This window comes from Giraffa tippelskirchi, chromosome 2, assembly GCF_054371585.1.
Source record: "Giraffa tippelskirchi isolate mGirTip1 chromosome 2, T2T-mGirTip1v1.2.pri, whole genome shotgun sequence".
NCBI lineage: Eukaryota > Metazoa > Chordata > Mammalia > Artiodactyla > Giraffidae > Giraffa > Giraffa tippelskirchi.
In genome coordinates, this window is record NC_137276.1 from 42,601,036 (window position 1) to 42,620,578 (window position 19,543).

General features: G+C 35.4%; 1 protein-coding gene across 7 annotated transcripts in view; it reads left to right on the top strand.

Annotated features, from left to right (window-relative positions):
* PRKG1 (protein kinase cGMP-dependent 1) overlaps positions 1-17,869 on the top strand; it is a 1,340,287-nt gene extending 1,322,418 nt beyond the window's left edge. For all 7 annotated transcript variants that reach the window (XM_081557175.1, XM_081557164.1, XM_081557186.1 and 4 more), the window contains 6 exons: positions 562-703; positions 2,211-2,374; positions 10,392-10,514; positions 10,597-10,659; positions 11,889-11,955; positions 13,438-17,869. In XM_081557175.1, coding sequence (XP_081413301.1) covers positions 562-703; positions 2,211-2,374; positions 10,392-10,514; positions 10,597-10,659; positions 11,889-11,955; positions 13,438-13,536 — 658 coding nt within the window. In that variant the 3' untranslated portion in view covers positions 13,537-17,869. The remainder of the gene's footprint in view (positions 1-561; positions 704-2,210; positions 2,375-10,391; positions 10,515-10,596; positions 10,660-11,888; positions 11,956-13,437) is intronic.
* The last annotated feature ends 1,674 nt before the right edge of the window (positions 17,870-19,543 follow it).

A 19,543-nucleotide genomic window follows, 5' to 3' on the forward strand; every position in this document is an offset into this window, starting at 1 on the left:
CAGCAAACTAATGAAATAAATACATTAAAATAAGAATACTTAGATTGTGATACGCTCTTATCAGTAGCGTTGTAACTCATTTCCAAAGTGGTTCTTTGAAAACATTAACTTTTATTCACTTTCTCAGGAATTATATGTTATTATTTAGAAAGATTCAAAAAACAAGCTAAGAATAAATATGACTATATTCATACTCTCTTCTTTAAAAAACACCCCTTGGTAGACAGGATCTGAAATAGGATTTGCCTCTCTTCTGCCTACCTCTCTGAAACTGTGCCTTTTTAGACTGTAGTGAGTTGTTGGGGTGATCCAACATGAAACGTGGTAAATGGCAGACCTCTTCTTCAGTGTTAGATTTCATCATCCTACTCAAGAGAGCAAACAATTCCTTAACCCTTAAATGGTTTTTAAAACCCAATGCAGTGGTAGCCATATGACATTTGGACAGTAGGACAGTAGGGGTCAAATTTTGACATAGGAATAGAGTGAAATAAGAAATTAAACCTTATTAGACAAACTAATTTCTTTCATACTTTTTATTCCCCATTTTCTGTATCTCAGGGGGTCATTTGAAGATTCTACAACCAGATTTTATACAGCATGTGTGGTAGAAGCTTTTGCCTATCTGCATTCCAAAGGAATCATTTACAGGGACCTCAAGCCAGAAAATCTCATCCTAGATCACCGAGGTTATGCCAAACTGGTCAGTATGTTTCACACATGGTTTCTGCCTGCATTTTAAATACTAGTCTTTGAAGCTGTGTTCATTTGTGAACATTACAATCTCATTTTTCTTTTACTATATAACATTTTAAAAAACAGGTTTCAGCATTACTGTTTTCAACTGACTATTCTTTCAAGTTAAATAGGGTTATGAGAAATTAAATTGGCTAGCTTTGAATTAATAAAATCCTGGCAAAACACCCATAAACAGGTGTTAATCATGCTTAATCACATGTATCCTCAGACCCAGAAAAGCTTCATAGAAGTCCTTTTTCTAGCTGGCTTTCTAACATCCAAAGGGAACAGGTATTTGTATTATGGAGAATCATTATTTTCAGATTTAAGAATAATGCTAACGTGACTGCCCTGGTGGTCCAGTGGTTGGGAGGCCCGATACAGGGGACACGGGTTTGATCACTGGTCCAGGAGGATCCCACATGCCATGAAGTAGCTGAGCCCATGCAGCACAATTACTGGAGCCTATGTGTCCTAGAGACCATGCTCTGCAACAACAGAACTCACTGCGATGAGAAGCCCGCACATCGCACCTAGAGAGTAGCCGTTGCTCACCGCAACTAGAGAAAAGCCCTCACGCAGCAATGAAGGGCCCCTGCACCGCAACAAAGAGCCAGCACAGCCTAATACTAATAATAATGATAGTGGAAAAAAATGGGCTTTACAGGAAATGTTATCCAGTCCATGTTAGTAATAATATTAGTAATAATAAAATTGGTCAAGAGCTCTAAAGATTTACTGTAGAAAGGAAGTTCTCTTATTTTAAAATGCATAATTTTTGTAGACTTTGCATCTTTCAGTCCCTGATTCTATTTTTTAAGTTTTTGGAATTTTTGTTCAAACTATGGTTTTCAAAGAAATTTATATGCCACTAATAAGTAATTAATGGCAAATAATTATTTATATTCTCAACCAGTTGCTTTAGAAAAAATAGGTTTTCTGCATTTGAGGCTCCTCCTTCAAACGTTTTCTAGGAAAATGTAGATTACATTTCAATTTTATCTCTGTTTCCTAAAGACAGAGTTATTAGTTCCATAACTTTGTTATTCAGCTCCTTCAACAATAAAAAGAGCTTCCAATTAATATTAAATGAATTGTCAACTTCATTAAATCCAGCAGATATCTGGAAAATATGTCTGAGTAAAGGAGAAATTATTTGTTTATGCCCCAATCTCAACTGGCATGAAAGAAAGAAAAACGGAAAGTATTTCTGCAAAGAAAGATTTGCCTTTATTTTCAATGATGTGAATTTTATCCTATGTTAAGATTTCAACTTTTCCTGTTGAAACTGAACTGATCAGGAAGGCTTTGTTTGTTTGAAATAGAGATGACTCCTTTTAGAAGACAGGACTACAATAGTTTGCATCCGTTTTTATTTTATGATTATCATCAGTATACTTCAACAAAGTAACTTTTCCACTTTTAAGCTTAATCAAAAGTGGCTTGAAATATCTTGTTTCTCTCTTTGTAAGGTTGATTTTGGCTTTGCAAAGAAAATAGGATTTGGAAAGAAAACATGGACTTTTTGTGGGACTCCAGAATATGTAGCCCCAGAGATCATCCTGAACAAAGGCCATGACATTTCAGCCGACTATTGGTCACTGGGAATCCTCATGTATGAGCTTCTGACTGGCAGGTATGGACATTGATAGAGAACTGCCGATAAAGATAGACCAGCAAACAGCTACTCCCTCTTGCCTTTGTCACTCTGATCAGACTATCTTAAAGTACTTTCACAGATCTTGTTACCACACTTTTTTAATTAGTTATGCAGATAACCAGGGATTCTTAAAGCAAAAACTAAAATGGGTCAGATGAGTACAACAAACTCAACATCAACTCTTGGTCTCATTATTTATATATATATATGTGAATGTGGAAGGATCTAGTGTCTTTCTGTGAGATCTGAGCCTAGTCATTTAGTCAGCAAGAAAGATGATAGTCATAAAAATATAGTCTGTTTTTCATAGAAGTAAGAGAACCTGTTAGCAATTGTTATATCTAATTGAAATGTAAATGCAGATCTGTTGTGTAATAATACTGTAGTCACTAACAACTAAAAAAGGTACCACAGATACGACCAAGTATAAAACAGATCATAAACAAGGAAAAAAAACAAATAACACCATGAAGCCTTGGGCTCACTCAGCACAATGATTAAGAGGGTCATTATGAAATAAAGAGTTCAGAAGAAGATTAAATTTGTCCAGGGAGGCTTTTGAAGCACATAGGACTAGCTGGATCTTACAGGAAGAATAATAAAAAGTATAGCACATTCCAGGCAGAGGTATGGCTTAAATAGAGGGGGAGTACTGTGCAAAAGGAAGCAACAGTTAGAACTGGACATGGAACAGACTGGTTCCAAATAGGAAAAGGAGTACGTCAAGGCTGTCACCCTGCTTATTTAACTTATATGCAGAGTACATCATGAGAAACGCTAGGCTGAAAGAAACACAAGCTGGAATCAAGGTTGCCGGGAGAAATATCAATAACCTCAGATATGCAGATGACACCACCCTTATGGCAGAAAGTGAAGAAGAACTAAAGAGCCTCTTGATGAAAGGGAAAGAGGAGAGTGAAAAAGTTGGCTTAAAGCTCCACGTTCAGAAAACTAAGATCACGGCATCTGGTCCCATCACTTCATGGGAAATAGATGGGGAAACAGTGGTGACAGTGTCAGACTTTATTTTTTTGGGCTCCAAAATCACTGCTGATGGTGATTGCAGCCATGAAATTAAAAGACGCTTACTCCTTGGAAGGAAGGTTATGACCAACCTAGATAGCATATTTAAAAGCAGAGACGTTACTTTGCCAGCAAAGGTCCGTCTAGTCAAGGCTATGGTTTTTCCAGTGGTCAGGTATGGATGTGAGAGTTGGATGGTGAAGAAAGCTGAGCACCGAAGAATTGATGCTTTTGAATTGTGGTGTTAGAGAAGACTCGAGAGTCCCTTGGACTCCAAGGAGATCCAACCAGTCCATCCTAAAGGAGATCAGTCCTGGGTGTTCATTGGAAGGACTGATGTTGAAGCTGAAACTCCAATACTTTGGCCACCTCATGCGAAGAGTTGACTCATTGGAAAGGACCCTGGGAAGGACTGGGGGCAGGAGGAGAAGGGGACGACAGAGGATGAGATGGTTGGATGGCATCACCGACTCAATGGACATGGGTTTGGGTAAACTCCGAGAGTTGGTGATGGACAGGGAGGGAGGCCTGGCGTGCTGCGATTCATGGGGTCGCAAAGAGTCGGACACAACTGAGCGACTGAACTGAACTGAACTGTTCAAAAACATAAAAAAGGATGATGGAAGATCAGTAAGAGTCATGTTTCAACAATAATGAGTGCTATACCTGAATGTTTGGACTCCATCCAGAGAGGCAGTCATTGAAGAGTTTCTGATAAAGGAGTGACATGTGTTACAGTATTTAAGAAAAACAATCTAGTGGTAACGTGTAGAGCAAATTGGAAGGATGAGGAAGCTAGTTTGAAGATCATTCCAATAATTCAGATCTAAGAAGAAGCATGCAGTGTAATGTAACAAATTACTTATGAAAACCTAGTAGCTATAGTGAAAATGAGAAAGATGGCACTTTTGGTCTCACAGTTATGAAGATACAAGGAATCTACGAAGTACTTAGAAAGTCTAGAACATAAGAAACACTCCATTAATGCTAACAGCTACTCCTAGTACTACCATTGCCAGGAATGGTTATGTGGTGTTTTTTTATTTCACTTATGGACATTGTATATCATTACTCTTGAAACACTTATGTTGACTTCAAATTAATAGACTTTATTGGTGTTTTCTGTTAATTTTAGATGTAAGATACATAGGCAAAGGTAGCTAGATAATATACAGGAAAAATGATTCAAAGAAACATAGGAAGAGTTCAGACAAATTGATCTAGAATTTCTCTGTGGCTGTTAAGTATTATCTCTTTAAAAATATATCTTCAAAGATATCTGAGTGTTCATAGATGACAAAAGTTGTAAACCTGCAGAGTTCAGAAACAGTAGAAAGCTGAAAATCATATTATAAGCAACATAAAATCATACATAAGCAACAGAAAAATAGAATAATAGCAATTAAAACCCAACCAGGGAGAGAGTAAACAGACTTAGGGAAAACAATGGGGAAAAAAAAAAAGGTTATATAAATTGTTACAGAAAGAAGATACAGAAGTCAAAGGAAATAGGAAAAACAACTATGTATATGAAGGTGTTGCTGTTCAGTCACTAGGTCATGTCTCCAACTCTTTCTGACCTCATGAACTGCCCAGCTCCTCTGTCCGCTATGTATATGAAGAGATGATTACAAATGTGATAGAAAACATACTCAATTAGGTAACAGAAAACCCATGACACAGACTGGACTCAGGAGATCCCTTTAATCGGCAATGACATCGGCATTGGGGAAACAGATTCAGAATAATAACACCACCATGTGTCCTAGTGTAATTTGCTAACTTCAGTGATAGAAATAATAAAATAATCATATGGGTCTGTAAGCTACAAAAGCATTTCATATATGGGATGGGACTGAATTAAAGTTGGCCTCAACCTTCTCAATAGTACCTTCAATGCCAAAAGATGGAATATCAAGAACTATGTAGTTCTGAGAGAGACAGAGTATAATAACTAATTTGTACGAGATTAAGTTATTCTTGAAATATAAAGACAACATATAATGTGGGTATCCCAGGCCTTTCTTAGCAACACTACTGAATGACCAAGTCAACTAAGAGATGAATCAAAATAACTTTGGTTATTGAGCAGATGGAAACATTAAAATTTTTGGCAATCTTAAAAGTTTCAGGTGGGAGAGAGAAGGTAAGAAAAACTACAGGCATACTTATTTGTTATCATTCACAATTAGGAATCTTAAGTATTTTTTACAATTGAATTATGTCATTATAAAAGAAAAAAACTCCAAGGTCAGTTTTTAAAATAATATTTTTTCTTTTGTTTTTTAATTTAATTGGAGTATAGTTGATTTACAATGTTGTGTTAATTTCAGGTATAGAGCAAAGTGATTCAATTATACATAAATCTACTCTTTTTCAGATTCTAATATAGGTTATCACAGAATACTGAGTAGAGTTCCCCAGGCTATACAGTAGGTCCTTGTTGGTTATCTATCTTAATAGCAGTGTGTTTGTTCATCCCAAGCTTCTGATTTCCTCCTCCCTGCTATGTTTCCCCTTTGGTAACCATAAGTTTATTTTCAGTATCTGTAAGTCAGCTTCTATTTTATAAATAAGCTCATTTGTTTCTCTTTTAAAAAATTAGATTCCCAATGGGATGACCCAGAGGGATGGGATGGGGAGGGAGGTGGGTGGGGGGTCCAGGAAGAGGAACACATGTAAACCCATGGCTGATTCATGTCAATGTATGGCAAAAACTATTACAATATTGTAAAGTAATTAGCCCCCAACTAAAATAAATAAATTTATTTTAAAAAAAAATTAGATTCCATATATGAGTGATATATGATATTTGTCTTTCTCTGATTTACTTCACTCAATATGACAGTCTCTAGGTACATCAATGTTGCTAAAAATGGCATTATTTTGTTCTATTTTATGGTTGAGGAATATTCCATTCTATAGAATGCATGGACATCTTCTTTACCCATCTGTTGACAGAATTTAGGTTATTTACATGTCTTAGCTATTGTAAATAATGCTGCTATGAACATTGGGGGTGCATGCATCTTTTCCAGTTAGAGTTTTCTCTGGATACATATGTCCAGGAGTGTGATTGCTGGGTTATATGGCAACTCTATTTTTAGCTTTTTCAGAAACATCTATAATATTTTCCTTAGTGGCTACACCAATTTACATTCCCACCAACAGTGTAGCAGGGTTGGTTGCCTTTGCTCCACACTATCTCCAGCATTTGTTGTTTCTAGATCTTTTTGATGATGACCATTCTGACCAGTGTGAGGTAATACCTCAGTGTAGTTTAGATTTGCATTTTTCTAAGGTCTATTTAGGTCTTAACCCGTAATCATAAGTGGGAATGTTTGTTTTTATGATATAGAGCTGCATGTTTTCCTCCAAGAATTTTATTGTATCCAACATTACAGTTAGGTCTTTGAGTTTTGTGTATGGTGTTAGAGAGTATTCTAGTTTTACACATAGCTGTCTAGTCTCCACAGTACCACATTTTTAAGAGACTGTCTTTATTCTTGCCTTATCTGTTGTAGATTGACCATAGGTGTGTGTTTATTTCTGAGCAAAAAAAGTTTTCTTAATAGACATTTAGGAATTAATATTGTTGGTGAACAAGTACATATTGAAATTCAGCATTTCTTTCAGTTTTATCCTCATGTTAACTTCAAGCAAAATTAAATTGAATAGTTTTTTCTTTTTTAATTTTGAAAAGCATGGATATATAATAATCTTGTAGGTCTCTCCATCTACATAATGTATGAAATTATATTTGTAAGTATCTATTATTATTTAAGGGCACTGGGTGATTTTTACTTTTAAGTAATTTTATATGTTTCACATACTGCATGAATATTCTTGGACAAGACATACATGACTTGCAAAAACAACAAAAGTCACCTTTAATAAGTGATTTTTGTTGTCTTTCTAATGAAAGTGAAAGTTGCTCAGTCGTGTCCAATTCTTTGTGACCCCATGGACTGTCACGGACTTCTCTAAGCCAGAATACTGGACTGAGTAGACTTTCCCTTCTCCAGGGGATCTTCCCAACTGAGGGACTGAACTCAGGTCTCCTGTATTGCAAGTGGATTCTTTACCAGCTGAGCCACAAGGGAAGCCCTGTCTTCCTAACATAAATACAAAAGTAAAAATATAAGTTATAAAAAACATGACATTGTTAACAATAAATCCAAGATGTGGTGGTGCTTCATTTTTATAGTGAAAATAAAAACTGGCAAGTTACCTTGAGAGCAAAGAGAATATTCAACCATAACATTATATAAAGAGAAAATCCTTAAATTCTAGGAGAATACTAAATAGAATTCAATGTTAATACATTATAAAAAGTGGTTTAAACTGACAGGTAACAGTTAATGACAAACTAAACAGAAAATACTTATTACACAAAAATAAGCTCAAAATGGATTAAAGACCTAAATGTGAGACTGGACACTATAAAACTCCTAGAGGAAAACATTAAGTCCAAAACACTCTCTGACATAAATTGAAACAATATCTTTTTTGATCCATCACCCAGAATAATGGGAATAAAGCCATAGATAAACAAATAGGACCTACTTAAAATGGAAAGCTAAGGAAACAAAATGAAAAGATAACCCACAGTTTGAGAGAAGTTATTTGCAAATGATGTGCCCAACAAGAGATTTAGTCTTCAAAATTTACAAACAGCTCATGAAGTTTAACATCATGAAAACAAACAACCCAATCAAAAAATGGACAGAAGACGTAAATAGACATTTCTTAAAAGAAGACATACAAATGGCCAAAAATCACATGAAAAGATGTTCAATATCACTATTAGAGAAATGCAAGTCCAAACTACAATGAGGTATCACCTCACACCAGTCAAAATGGATATCATCAAAAATCCACAAATAAATGCTGGAGAGAATGTAGAGAGAAAGGAATTCTCCCACACTACTGGTAGAAATGTAAATTGGTACAGTCGCTAGGAAGAACAGTATGGATATTCCTTAAAAAACTAAAAATAGAGCTACCATATGACCCCGCAATCTCACTCCTGGACCTATATCCAGATAAAACCATGGTCAGAAAGGGTACATGCACCGCAGTGTTCACTGTAGCACTGCTTACAATAGCCAAGACATGGGAACAACCTAAATGCCCATCAGCAGATGAATGGATAAAGAAGCAGCTGCAGTGAATATATACAATGGAATATTACTCAGCCATAAAAAGAATGAAGTAATGCCACTTGCAGCCACATGGATGGACTTAAGAGACTTTCATACTGAGCGAAGTCAGAGAAGGAGAAATATCATGACATCCCTTGTATGTAGAATAAAGAAAGAAAGTAGACAAATGAGCTTATTTACAAAACAGAAACAGACTCACAGATTTACAGAACAAATTTATGGTTGCCAGGGGGAAAGGCCTGGGGGAAAGGGATAGTTAGGCAGTTTTCAACTAATATGTACACACTACTACATTTAAAATGGATAACCAACAAGGTCCTACTGTATAGCACAGGGAATTCTACTCAATGTTATGTGGCAGTCTGGATGGGAGGGGATTTGGGGGGGAAAATGGATACATGTATTAATATATATGGCTGAATCCCAATGCTGTCTACCTGAAACTATCACAGCCTTGTCAATCTGTTATACTCCAATATAAAATATTTTTTAAAAAGTACTTGCTTCAGAAAATAGGGACACAAAACTTAAGGCAGATACTACCCAACCCTTTTTAAGTAATTCATTGTTTTCAGCTTTCTCAGTAGAAGGAAATAATTTGAACTGCTATTAATAAATATGACAGAAAATAATCCATAAAATGTCTTCCAAGAAATATGAATAAACACTGTATTAGGAGAATAATTTCCAAGGAAATCAGCTATCAAGTCACATCATAATTCTTTCTGAACTTGGGAAATGTGGTGGAAGGAGGTGACTTTAGTCACATCTGTATTCCCTGAGCCAGGCACAAAGCCACAGTCCAAGGATAGATATAGGTAAATAAACCGAAAGATTTAGTTAAGAGGGATTGGCTACTACATCCTTTCTAACAAAGAGGAGGTCTTATGTTAGGTTATCTCTGAAGGCTGATAAAGAAGGAGAAAAGGATAGGAGGAGCACTATTCTGTAGGAGCATTAGTTCAACAAATGTTTACTGACAACTTACTCTGTGCTATGTATTCCTCCAGACTCTGGAAATACCAGCATGGAACTGGAAGAGAAGATGGGTGTAAAACAAACACCAAAATGAAATAGTTACAAAGCACAATAAGTGGCAAAAAACCAGTTCTATAAGAGAGTGTGATAGGTGAATCTAACTTTAAGTTCTGGTATTAGATCATTACATTATGTTAGCTGATAATGGTTATATGATTGGCTGTATCAGGTTGATCACAGTAGGCCTTTTTGAGTAAGCAACATAACACTTACGCTAAGACTTCATAAGTGAGGCATTAACCAGGAGGCCTGGGAAGAAACTTTCAGGCAAAATGAACAGTGCCCTGAGGTGGGAGAGTATTTGGTCCTTCAGAGGAGCAGAGAAAAGACTGGTATGCCTGGATCCCAGTGAGTGAGGGTAGAACTGGCATAAGATGGGGTCATATCAGTGATGTTCCTGTAGCCCATTCTAATGATGTTGGACTTCAAGTGTAATCAATGAGCTTGCAAATGTGAGAAAGGGCCAAAAAATAGAAGAGGCTTTCTGAATGACTAAAGACAGCAAGAGGGGTTAGTCATTGGCACTAAAAAGGAAATGAGGGGAACAGTGGACAAGCCTGACTCATGTAAGGGTTTTGCTAAATGATTTGCTTGGCAAGGTTTCTACACCATTTTGCTATTAATCAAGTTTCATTCCACTACCCCTATTAATATATGTCACCAAATAAGAACTGATGTCATTTGTGGAGTTGTTGTTATAACACTGTAACTTTTCTTGTTTAGAAAACTACATACTATCTCTCTTTTCATATCTGTCATTCTTGCAGCCCACCTTTCTCAGGCCCAGATCCTATGAAAACCTATAACATCATATTGAGGGGGATTGACATGATAGAATTTCCAAAGAAGATTGCCAAAAATGCTGCTAATTTAATTAAAAAACTATGCAGGTGAGCATTTCAACCACATTGCTTTTCCCATTATGATCTTTTAAAAAAATAGATTTTTTAACAATTATTATTTTATTTTTAGGGATAATCCATCAGAAAGATTAGGGAATTTGAAAAATGGAGTGAAAGACATTCAAAAGCACAAGTAAGTGTTCTTATAACTTAAGGTTTAAGAGTTCAGAGAATATTTCCCGAGGCTGATGTTTTTAAGTTAGTGGTTATATAACCGATGCAACTAGTCTATAGGAGCATCCAATGAGACAGGCAAACTAGTGAGCCTTGTTATTTAAGATCTTTCTAGTTCTGTCTCAAGGACTTTATTCAGACACATCTGACCCTGTGACATTCTAAACAACAGATTCACTGAATTTAGTTTTTCCCAACTCCGACTAATTAGGATTTTTCCTTTCTACCATGAAGAAGAAATATATATATTTTTAATTCTGAAATTCTATTCTCTACCAGAATATTAAAAACAAAAGTATGCCACCATATATCATGCCTCATTTCTTTAAAACTAAAATGTATTTTTTCCAACCATTTCCTAATTGGATGCTATGACAGTGGAAAAAAAGTACAGAGTACAGTCATTTTTTAAAACAATAGCACCATCTTAAATATTAAACCTCATCCATGTTGATTGAATGTTCTAAAGCTAAACCAAGATCATACTGGTCTTTCCCTATTGGTTTCTGTAACATGCATAGGAAATTCACATCCTTACCAAAGGAATGTGTTTACCAGAATACCTATGAATGTCTAAAAAGCCTGCAGGAATTTCATGTAAGCATTTGCTAATGATGAAACCTTTCAAAGACAACAACAACAACAACAACCTTTGTGATATTTGGTCCCCATTTCCATAGACAAGCCATACTCAAAGTACCTTCATTGTACCAAAAAAGAAAGAAAGAAAATGGGATACGGATACGTAGAGACCAAGACAGTGATGTGAAAAGGTTAATTAACTGAGGCTGCCCAGTGACAAAGATGGAAGGATAATTTTCCATCCTGACATTTCATTCCTTGATTCTACCTTCTTAAAATAACAACCTGTAGGGTACAGGGCCAAGCATATTGTGGCATTTATTAAGTTATAATGATCATTTTGGAACAAGGTCATGACTGAAATAACTAGAATAAAAAGCAATTGCTAATTGGTCTTTAAAATTTTGACAATTAGATTTTTTTTAAAAAATGCATTCCACTTAATAAGCTAACATTTAAAATCTGCAATTAAATAGAAAACGTTATTCGCATAATGAAAATGTTTGCTTACCTATTTTCCATCAGTCATGGACATCATATAAGTTGTTTTGAGAAGGCTTTAGCTAAGGTAAAATGCCTTTAACTATCTACTTTTTCCTTTTTTAGATGGTTTGAGGGCTTTAATTGGGAAGGCTTAAGAAAAGGCACCTTGACACCTCCTATAATACCAAGTGTAAGTAAACTCTCCAGCTTGTAATTGTGTGATACACATGAAGGTATTTGTCAGTCATTAAAGATCTGCTATTTCAAAATTTTTATCCTATGATCAGCTTAAAATATAGGAGAAATACCAGATTAACATAATGACATCTTCTAAAATCCAAACTTACAATGTGTTAAATATACAAGCGTTGATAGAAGAGTATAATGAATCTCTTTTTCCACATACTATAAAAACTTTATACATCTTTGCCCAAGAATATATTCACAACCTCATTTAGTCATATTCATAAATTATTTTAAACTTCTGCACATTCATGTTCTCTCTATACAAGATGCAATAAGTTCTGTAGTGTGTACTTGAGTATACTTAGATGAGTTAGGATAATCTGTCATTCTTACCTTCTGTTTACGGCTCCACCATGCTCTGTCTCCAAGAGTCCAATCCAAATGGGCCACATCACAACATTCCCTGCCCTGTGGATTTTTGCTGGGTTTAGACAACAGTCCAGCAACCAGTTTCAACAGCTTTCAATTCCTGGCCAATATCGTTTCATTTATGTTCCACATACTTCCTCCTCCCCTGCCCCCATAGTTCTTTGAAGGATTCCTAAGCACAGTTCTTTTCTTTTATTGTTTGATCAGGCCCTAAAAGAAAGACATTCTCTTCTAATATATCAGGTGTTTTGTTAAACTACTAGCCCACTAAGTGGACTAACTGTTTACACTGTGTTAACCTGAAATAGATTTCAATTGACTGCATTTATATTTTTATTCAATACAGCATCTATCTAATAAAATGTGTTTGGTCTTAACTGCTTTGCACTCCTGAGCTTTTCATTTATATACATCCTTTTTCTGGGACTAATTTAAGATCAGGCCTTTTACAGAAACAATTGCTGTACTCATTATTTTAATTTATATGCTTATATTTATGTTTATTCACAAACAAAGTACAGATGTTAACCTCATTCATGAAGCTTTCTTTTTAGAACAAAGGCAGAATAAGAAACTTTAAAAGATAAATAAAAGCCTAAAGTATCCTCACTTATACTCACCAGGGGTCTCCTTTTATGCAACAGTAGTATTAAATTAAATGGAGGAATATATATATATATATAATATGTATATAAACATATATAACAGAATACGAAGTTCTAAATATTATAGAATATGAGAGAAATTAAAGTCTGCTTCTTCACCACTTTTATTTATGCTCTGCATATTGAACTGCCAGTAAACTTGTAATAGTTTACAGAGATTTTTTAATTTACAGAGTTTTGTATTTCTTTTAATCACGCAGCTTATTCTGTCCTAGAGTGTAAACCCTAGAAGGGCAAAAACTATGCCTATTTTTATTCACCACTGTAATCCTCAATACAAAGGACATATCCTCCTCATGGTAGACATGCCAAAAATAGCCACTGAATAAGGAATGAATAAAGAACACTTTTAAAAATCTAGCTTGGAATTCCACTAATATTCTTGTTTACAGGTTGCATCACCCACAGACACAAGCAATTTTGACAGTTTCCCTGAGGACAGTGACGAACCACCACCTGATGACAACTCAGGATGGGACATAGACTTCTAATGTATTTCTCTTACCTGCTTCTGCCTTGCTGAAGACAGCTTTTTCTAAGACACAGCTGCCAGCAAACCTGAAGGAAAGAGAGAAGATGAGTGCTCGGGGTCACCATGATGCCTTTGATCGATGCTGCTCCAGTAACTACAGTGGCATTAGGACTTATTGCTTAGATGACAATAGTGCTCTTTACATGTTTTCTGTTTGAACCTAAATATAGCAGTTGACATGGTGGTCCTGAAGCAAAGCCTTTCACCGGTAAAGAGATGTTCTCCATTGTTGCAATGATCTTGCTTTGCTCTGATTATAATTTGAAAGACTGTAAGAAACACTTCAATCTGGTAAAAGAGTACCTTGCTAGAATTATCAAGAAGATCAAAAAATAATATATTGGGTACGATAGATTACTATGGTACAAAAACTGGACTCTTCCCTTTCTTCAAGTGAGGGTTGTCGGTTCTGTTACTGCAAGCCAGTGTATATACCGTACACAAGAGGACCACACATCTGTTGGTCACAGAGGTCATGTCAAACCAGTGCTAGAAGTTTCATGATTTTATTTCCCAGCAGTGCTGATGACGAGACTGAATGTTACCTTTCCTTTCTGACAGATTTTAAAAATTGGTATGATAAAAGCACAACTGCTATGGATTCTGATGAGAAATTTCATAGCAGGTATACACGCATTTTCACAGAGGACTGAAGAAAAATCAACATGCATGATACATCTGTTCTTTTTGATAAATTGGCATGACAGAGTGGGGGGAAAAAGCAATTCACAAACCATTTCATATTTTTTAAAATAGTGTGCTTAAAGATGGTCCTGGAAATAAATGACTAGCAGCCAATTGGTTTTTATTTGTTACCTAACACACCCTCAAACTGAGGCTTAAAATATTCCCTTTTATAAAAATAAACCCTTAAGATAGGGTGGGGTGGAGAGGGATTAAGATCCATCCAAAAAAATAAAATAACTATATAGGTGCTATGTATATCTTTCATCTGTAAATGTCAGTGTCTGAACAGACAACACAAATTCTAATCATTATATGTGTAGCCAGAGAATCAAGCATTTTCACTGAAGTTATCAAACCAAACTCCTGTCAGATTTCACTTATACAACATAGTCTAGGGTTGAGGGAGAAAGGTGACTAAACATGTATTTGAACTAGGTTCCTGTCTTAGGCCTGAACCAAAAAAGAAAAGAAAGCACAAAACAATTGATTCACCAGTTGAGAAATCTTAACTTTATGAGATCAGGGAACAAGAGAAGAACCTGGCCAGTTGTGAGATTACCTTGTTGTCCATGGCAATATGCGTGTATTAACATGTGAAAGGAGGAAGAAAGGAGAGAGAGAGAAACAGGAACCTGCTATCTTAAAAATAAATTAGAGCTAAATAGGACAGAAATATTGCAAATCTGAAATATCATACTAGCTAGGAAAAGATTAGGTTTGAAAATAACAAACTGATTTCATGGAGAAAAGAATCGGCAAAGAGTCCTTTGTTGGCAGGCCAGTTGACAACTATTACTGTCCTAAGTAGCAGAGCCAACTAGCATTATACCTCCTTAGACAAATGTGTAATTTTACAAGCTGTCATCCTGATTTGAAACTATGTGAATATGGCATATTAAATAGAGGTTTGCTTCTTTGTTTTAAAAACCCAATCAAATGTAGACATTTCTATAAAACATATGTCCAACTAGATCATTATATAGTATTCAAGAAGGCATATATTATGATTTTTGTTTGAATTTTTCACAATAAGACTTTAGAATATGATATATTATTAAAACAACAATCTAAGAAACATTTGGAGAACAAAAGTACTAAGGGCATATTATATGTAATTACAATAAATTTAAAATTTTGATCTTAAGATATTATTATTCTCGTATTATTGGATTTTTCCCTCCCCTAATAATTTCTCAAAATTGTTCCTCAAGATATCTTCTTCTACAGGTTTCACAAAACAATATTAAACATATCAATTTAAAATCCAGCTATTAATGCTACTTCAGAAGTTTAATATTGCTTTTAATTTGAGCTTTTAAAAATATATAATTCAACATTACAGTCAATGTTCAGTGATATTTTTTTTTTTAAAGACAGGGGTTTAGGCATGCTAAAGGTTCGCTAGAAAATGAAATTTACCTAGTCATTTTAAATAAGAGAATCTTCTCCTGCAACTTTTAAAATATCCCAATAGCCCCAGAAATTAGCACTTACTCTGGGTTTGGAACTATGGCTCGAGTCTAAGACAACCAATATGTTGAAGTTTTGTGGGGAAGGAAGAAGCGGCATTCAGCATAATGTAACTGTAGGTCATTTCTCCCACTTGTTATTGCATCTTTGTTCATTTCACTTGTGGCACTGCGTTAGGCCGTCTAAAGCAATCACCAAAAAACTACAGGTGAACCACATCTTACAAGAGTTACTAAGAGAAAACATTCATCTAATGTTCAACAATGAATTTTAAGGATTTAAATCTTGTCTTAATGATGACACTAGGGCTAAAATTCATGGGTGGCTTCATAAAGCACATCTCACCTTATTTCTGAATTTTTCATGCCCCTTCTCATTTCTTACACTAAAGAACATCCAGATAAGTTAGAATAGTGCCAACTTGTTTGATCCGTTAACTGACTTTCTTGTTAATATTTCAAGTATGGGATATAAGGGCTTTCTGTGTGTCCTGACTCACAGGAAAACTGAAAACTGCCAAGGAAAGGAACATCATTATACTTGAGATAGATTGACTACATTAGGGAAAATGATTTCTGGAAATTTGCTATGAATGACTTTTATGTTTCTACCTTCTTTAATATAGGTATCAGATCCACATGTCCTTAAAACAAATTTATTTTTATTATATTCTTCACAAATCATAATTTTTACCTAAAATTATGGGATATGCATGTGAAGCACACATGTATACTATATAAATTCAACTACTGAATTTTTCCTGTTTCATTTCTGAAAGACTGAACTGATGGTGAACTTAAAGAAGTCAGCTACCATATTTGAAAATAAGGCTATTAGAACTGATTTCATACAGTAGAGGTGATTTGTGCATTTTCCATACAATGTTTTCTTTCACAACAGGACCACAGACAAATATTTATGTAAATAGATATTTTTGTGTGATATTTTGTGGTACATATAACATTTTTTAGTGTTTCACAGCATTATTATTTCATTTAACTTGTATGGAATAAAGTTTTTAGGTCCAAGTAGACTTGAATTAATGTCCTGATTGTCAGTATTATTGAAAATTCTGTCAACTGTACTGTTATTCATCCGTCCCATAGTTTAGAACATGACCTGGCTATCTGGCATTGTTGCAAGTGCCTTAAATTCATGGCATCCTATTAAAAAAACAAATTTGGTGTTATGCTGCATGACAAAAACAAACACACCTCAAAACGTTGTCCTTTCTTAGCTTGCTGCGTTTTACAGTTCTTTCTGCTGACAATTTATAAGCCTTTATTATATAATATTGATGAATTACAGAAATGATGAAGTTGTTCTCTTATTTCTGTTCAATGTACCAGAGCTGTGTATCTGTTAATGAGATACAGCGTCATTTCTGTGAAATGTATAAATGTATGTGCAGGTCAAATTAATATATGACATACTATCAGTCTGTATACAGGTATTCCTGTTTTGTTAAGTTGTGCAGATTCTGTTTAAAAAAAAATTAGTGCAGTCAAGTTATGAAATCTCCTTTTTTAGACTCTGTGAAAAACCATCCAACTCAAAAGAAAAATTGAAAAATGACTGCTAACCAAGCCTCATCATGAAACCAGTGATGAACAAAGTGCGCCACTCAACAAAACAGGATGCTTCCTCTGAGTTCTTGTATATGCAAATCACTTATAAGGCAAGTTTTCAACAGACCTAGAAAGCTAAACGTTGAAAGTGTGTTGTTAGCCGTCCTCTTTATCTGCCCTTGCATCAACAGACAGAGCTCTGGGACATGACAGTGACTCAGAGGTTTGGACTTTCCGAGTAAAGGGACATTTCTTGAAGCATCATCTATCAAATTTATTTCAATGTGTGATGTTTTTACAACTGGTCAGTTCTTTTGTATTCTTACAGCTATGGTTATTTGATTGTCCTCTTACAATCTGTTCTACATGAAAGAGTCCTTTGTTAGTCAGAATGCAACAACTGTCATCCAGTGGTCGCTGACCACTTGCACTCTTTTGATGTAGATTAAAAACTTTTTCATAAACTTAACCTGCTTTGATTTGCTCTGTATTTTTCCTGCAGCTGTAATTGCCGAGTGCCTGTTGTATACTTTATAGAGTTGAAATAAAAAAATAATTACTTTTGAACTTAGTTGATGTTTATTTTCAGACAAGATTCCGAGGGCAGAATTGGTGCATTAAAACTGAAATACCATGTAGTGCTTTTGTAGAATGTCCCTACAACATTGTAGAAAATACTTACAAATCAAACGTCCCTCAAAAAGTGATATATTATTTATTGTTTAGTTGCTAAATTGTGTCCAACTCTTTTGCGACTCTGGACTGTAGCCTGCCAGGCTCCCCTGTCTGTGGGACTTTCCAGGCAAGAACACTGGAGTGAATTGCCATTTCCTTTTCCAGGGGATCTTCGAAACCCAGGGATTGAACCCGCATCTCCTCCATTGCAGACAGATTCTTTACCACTGAGACACCAGAGAAGCCTGATCTAGTATGAAAGCAATCCAACAAATTGGCTTCAAGAATTCAATAAGTTTAACATTAGGCCATCCAGTGTCACACTTGGCAGTTTTCTGTACACAAGTACCACACCACCACCATCACCACTACTGCCATACACTCCTTTTTGGGCTACCCCCACTCAAAGTCTTGAACTAGACTGAGTGCATACATGCTAAGTCGCTTCAGGAGTGTCCAACTCTTTGTGACCCTATGGACTGTAGCCTGCCAGGCTCTTCTGTCCATGGAATTCTCCAGGCAAGAATACTGAAGTGGGTTGGCATGCCCTCCTCCAGGGTGTCTTCCCGGCCCAGGGATCAAACCTGCTACTCTTTATGTCTCCTGCATTGCCAGGCGAGTTCTTTACAACTAGCACCACCTGGGAAGCTTGAACTAGGCACACAATCAAAGAAGCAATATGTAAGAATATAAGACGTGCTAGGAGGGAATTATTTAATATGAAAAGTAACCTCATGAATCTTTGTCTAAGGTTTGTTCACCTGATCCCTCTGTTAAATTTTACATGCATAAAGGATACAAAGTTAAAGGAAAATATGATCAAAAAGTCAACTCTTCGAAGTTCTGGTGAACATTCTTGCTACATTACTTGAAGGATACACAAATTAAAACTGGTTGGAACATAAAGTTTCCCTTAATCTAACTGCCTTTGGCTTGTTGACATCATATTATCAGTGACAGTGAACTGAAACCCCTTTGTAATGAAAACTAGAAATTTAGCTTGCTTAGACAGGCCCTCCCCAGAAGAAAACATTAAAAATACTGTGTCGCTATAGCACATTCAATAATTTCATCTTTTCCTACAAACAGAACTGAACTGTAAGTTTTTAGTGTTCACCATTTTTCAGTTCTATTATTTTCATATACTTTTCCTAAGAATGATCTTCTTTAATCCCAGAAAGTTATTTTCTTTGTACTAATCACACAGTTTTTGCAGAGGCACACAGATCAATCCTTATGATCATTAATGGGATTGGAAGAAGAGGATGTTGCATCCATGCCACTGTCACATCCTGTACGTTAATTGCAATTGAAACAAACAACTGAACACTTATGACTATAATGATAAGAATCAATACTAAATTTGAGATGAATGAATTAGTAGTGTGATCATCCAAGATGATCACGTTATGTTTGCAGACCTACCCTAACATTCACAATTATAACCCTGAATGTGTTATGTACATAATATATGACAGTCACAATGCTTATATTCTTTTCCAAGAGTTCTATTCACAGTTTTCTTCTGTATTCCGTATTTCTCCTAATTTAAAAGGACTATAAATT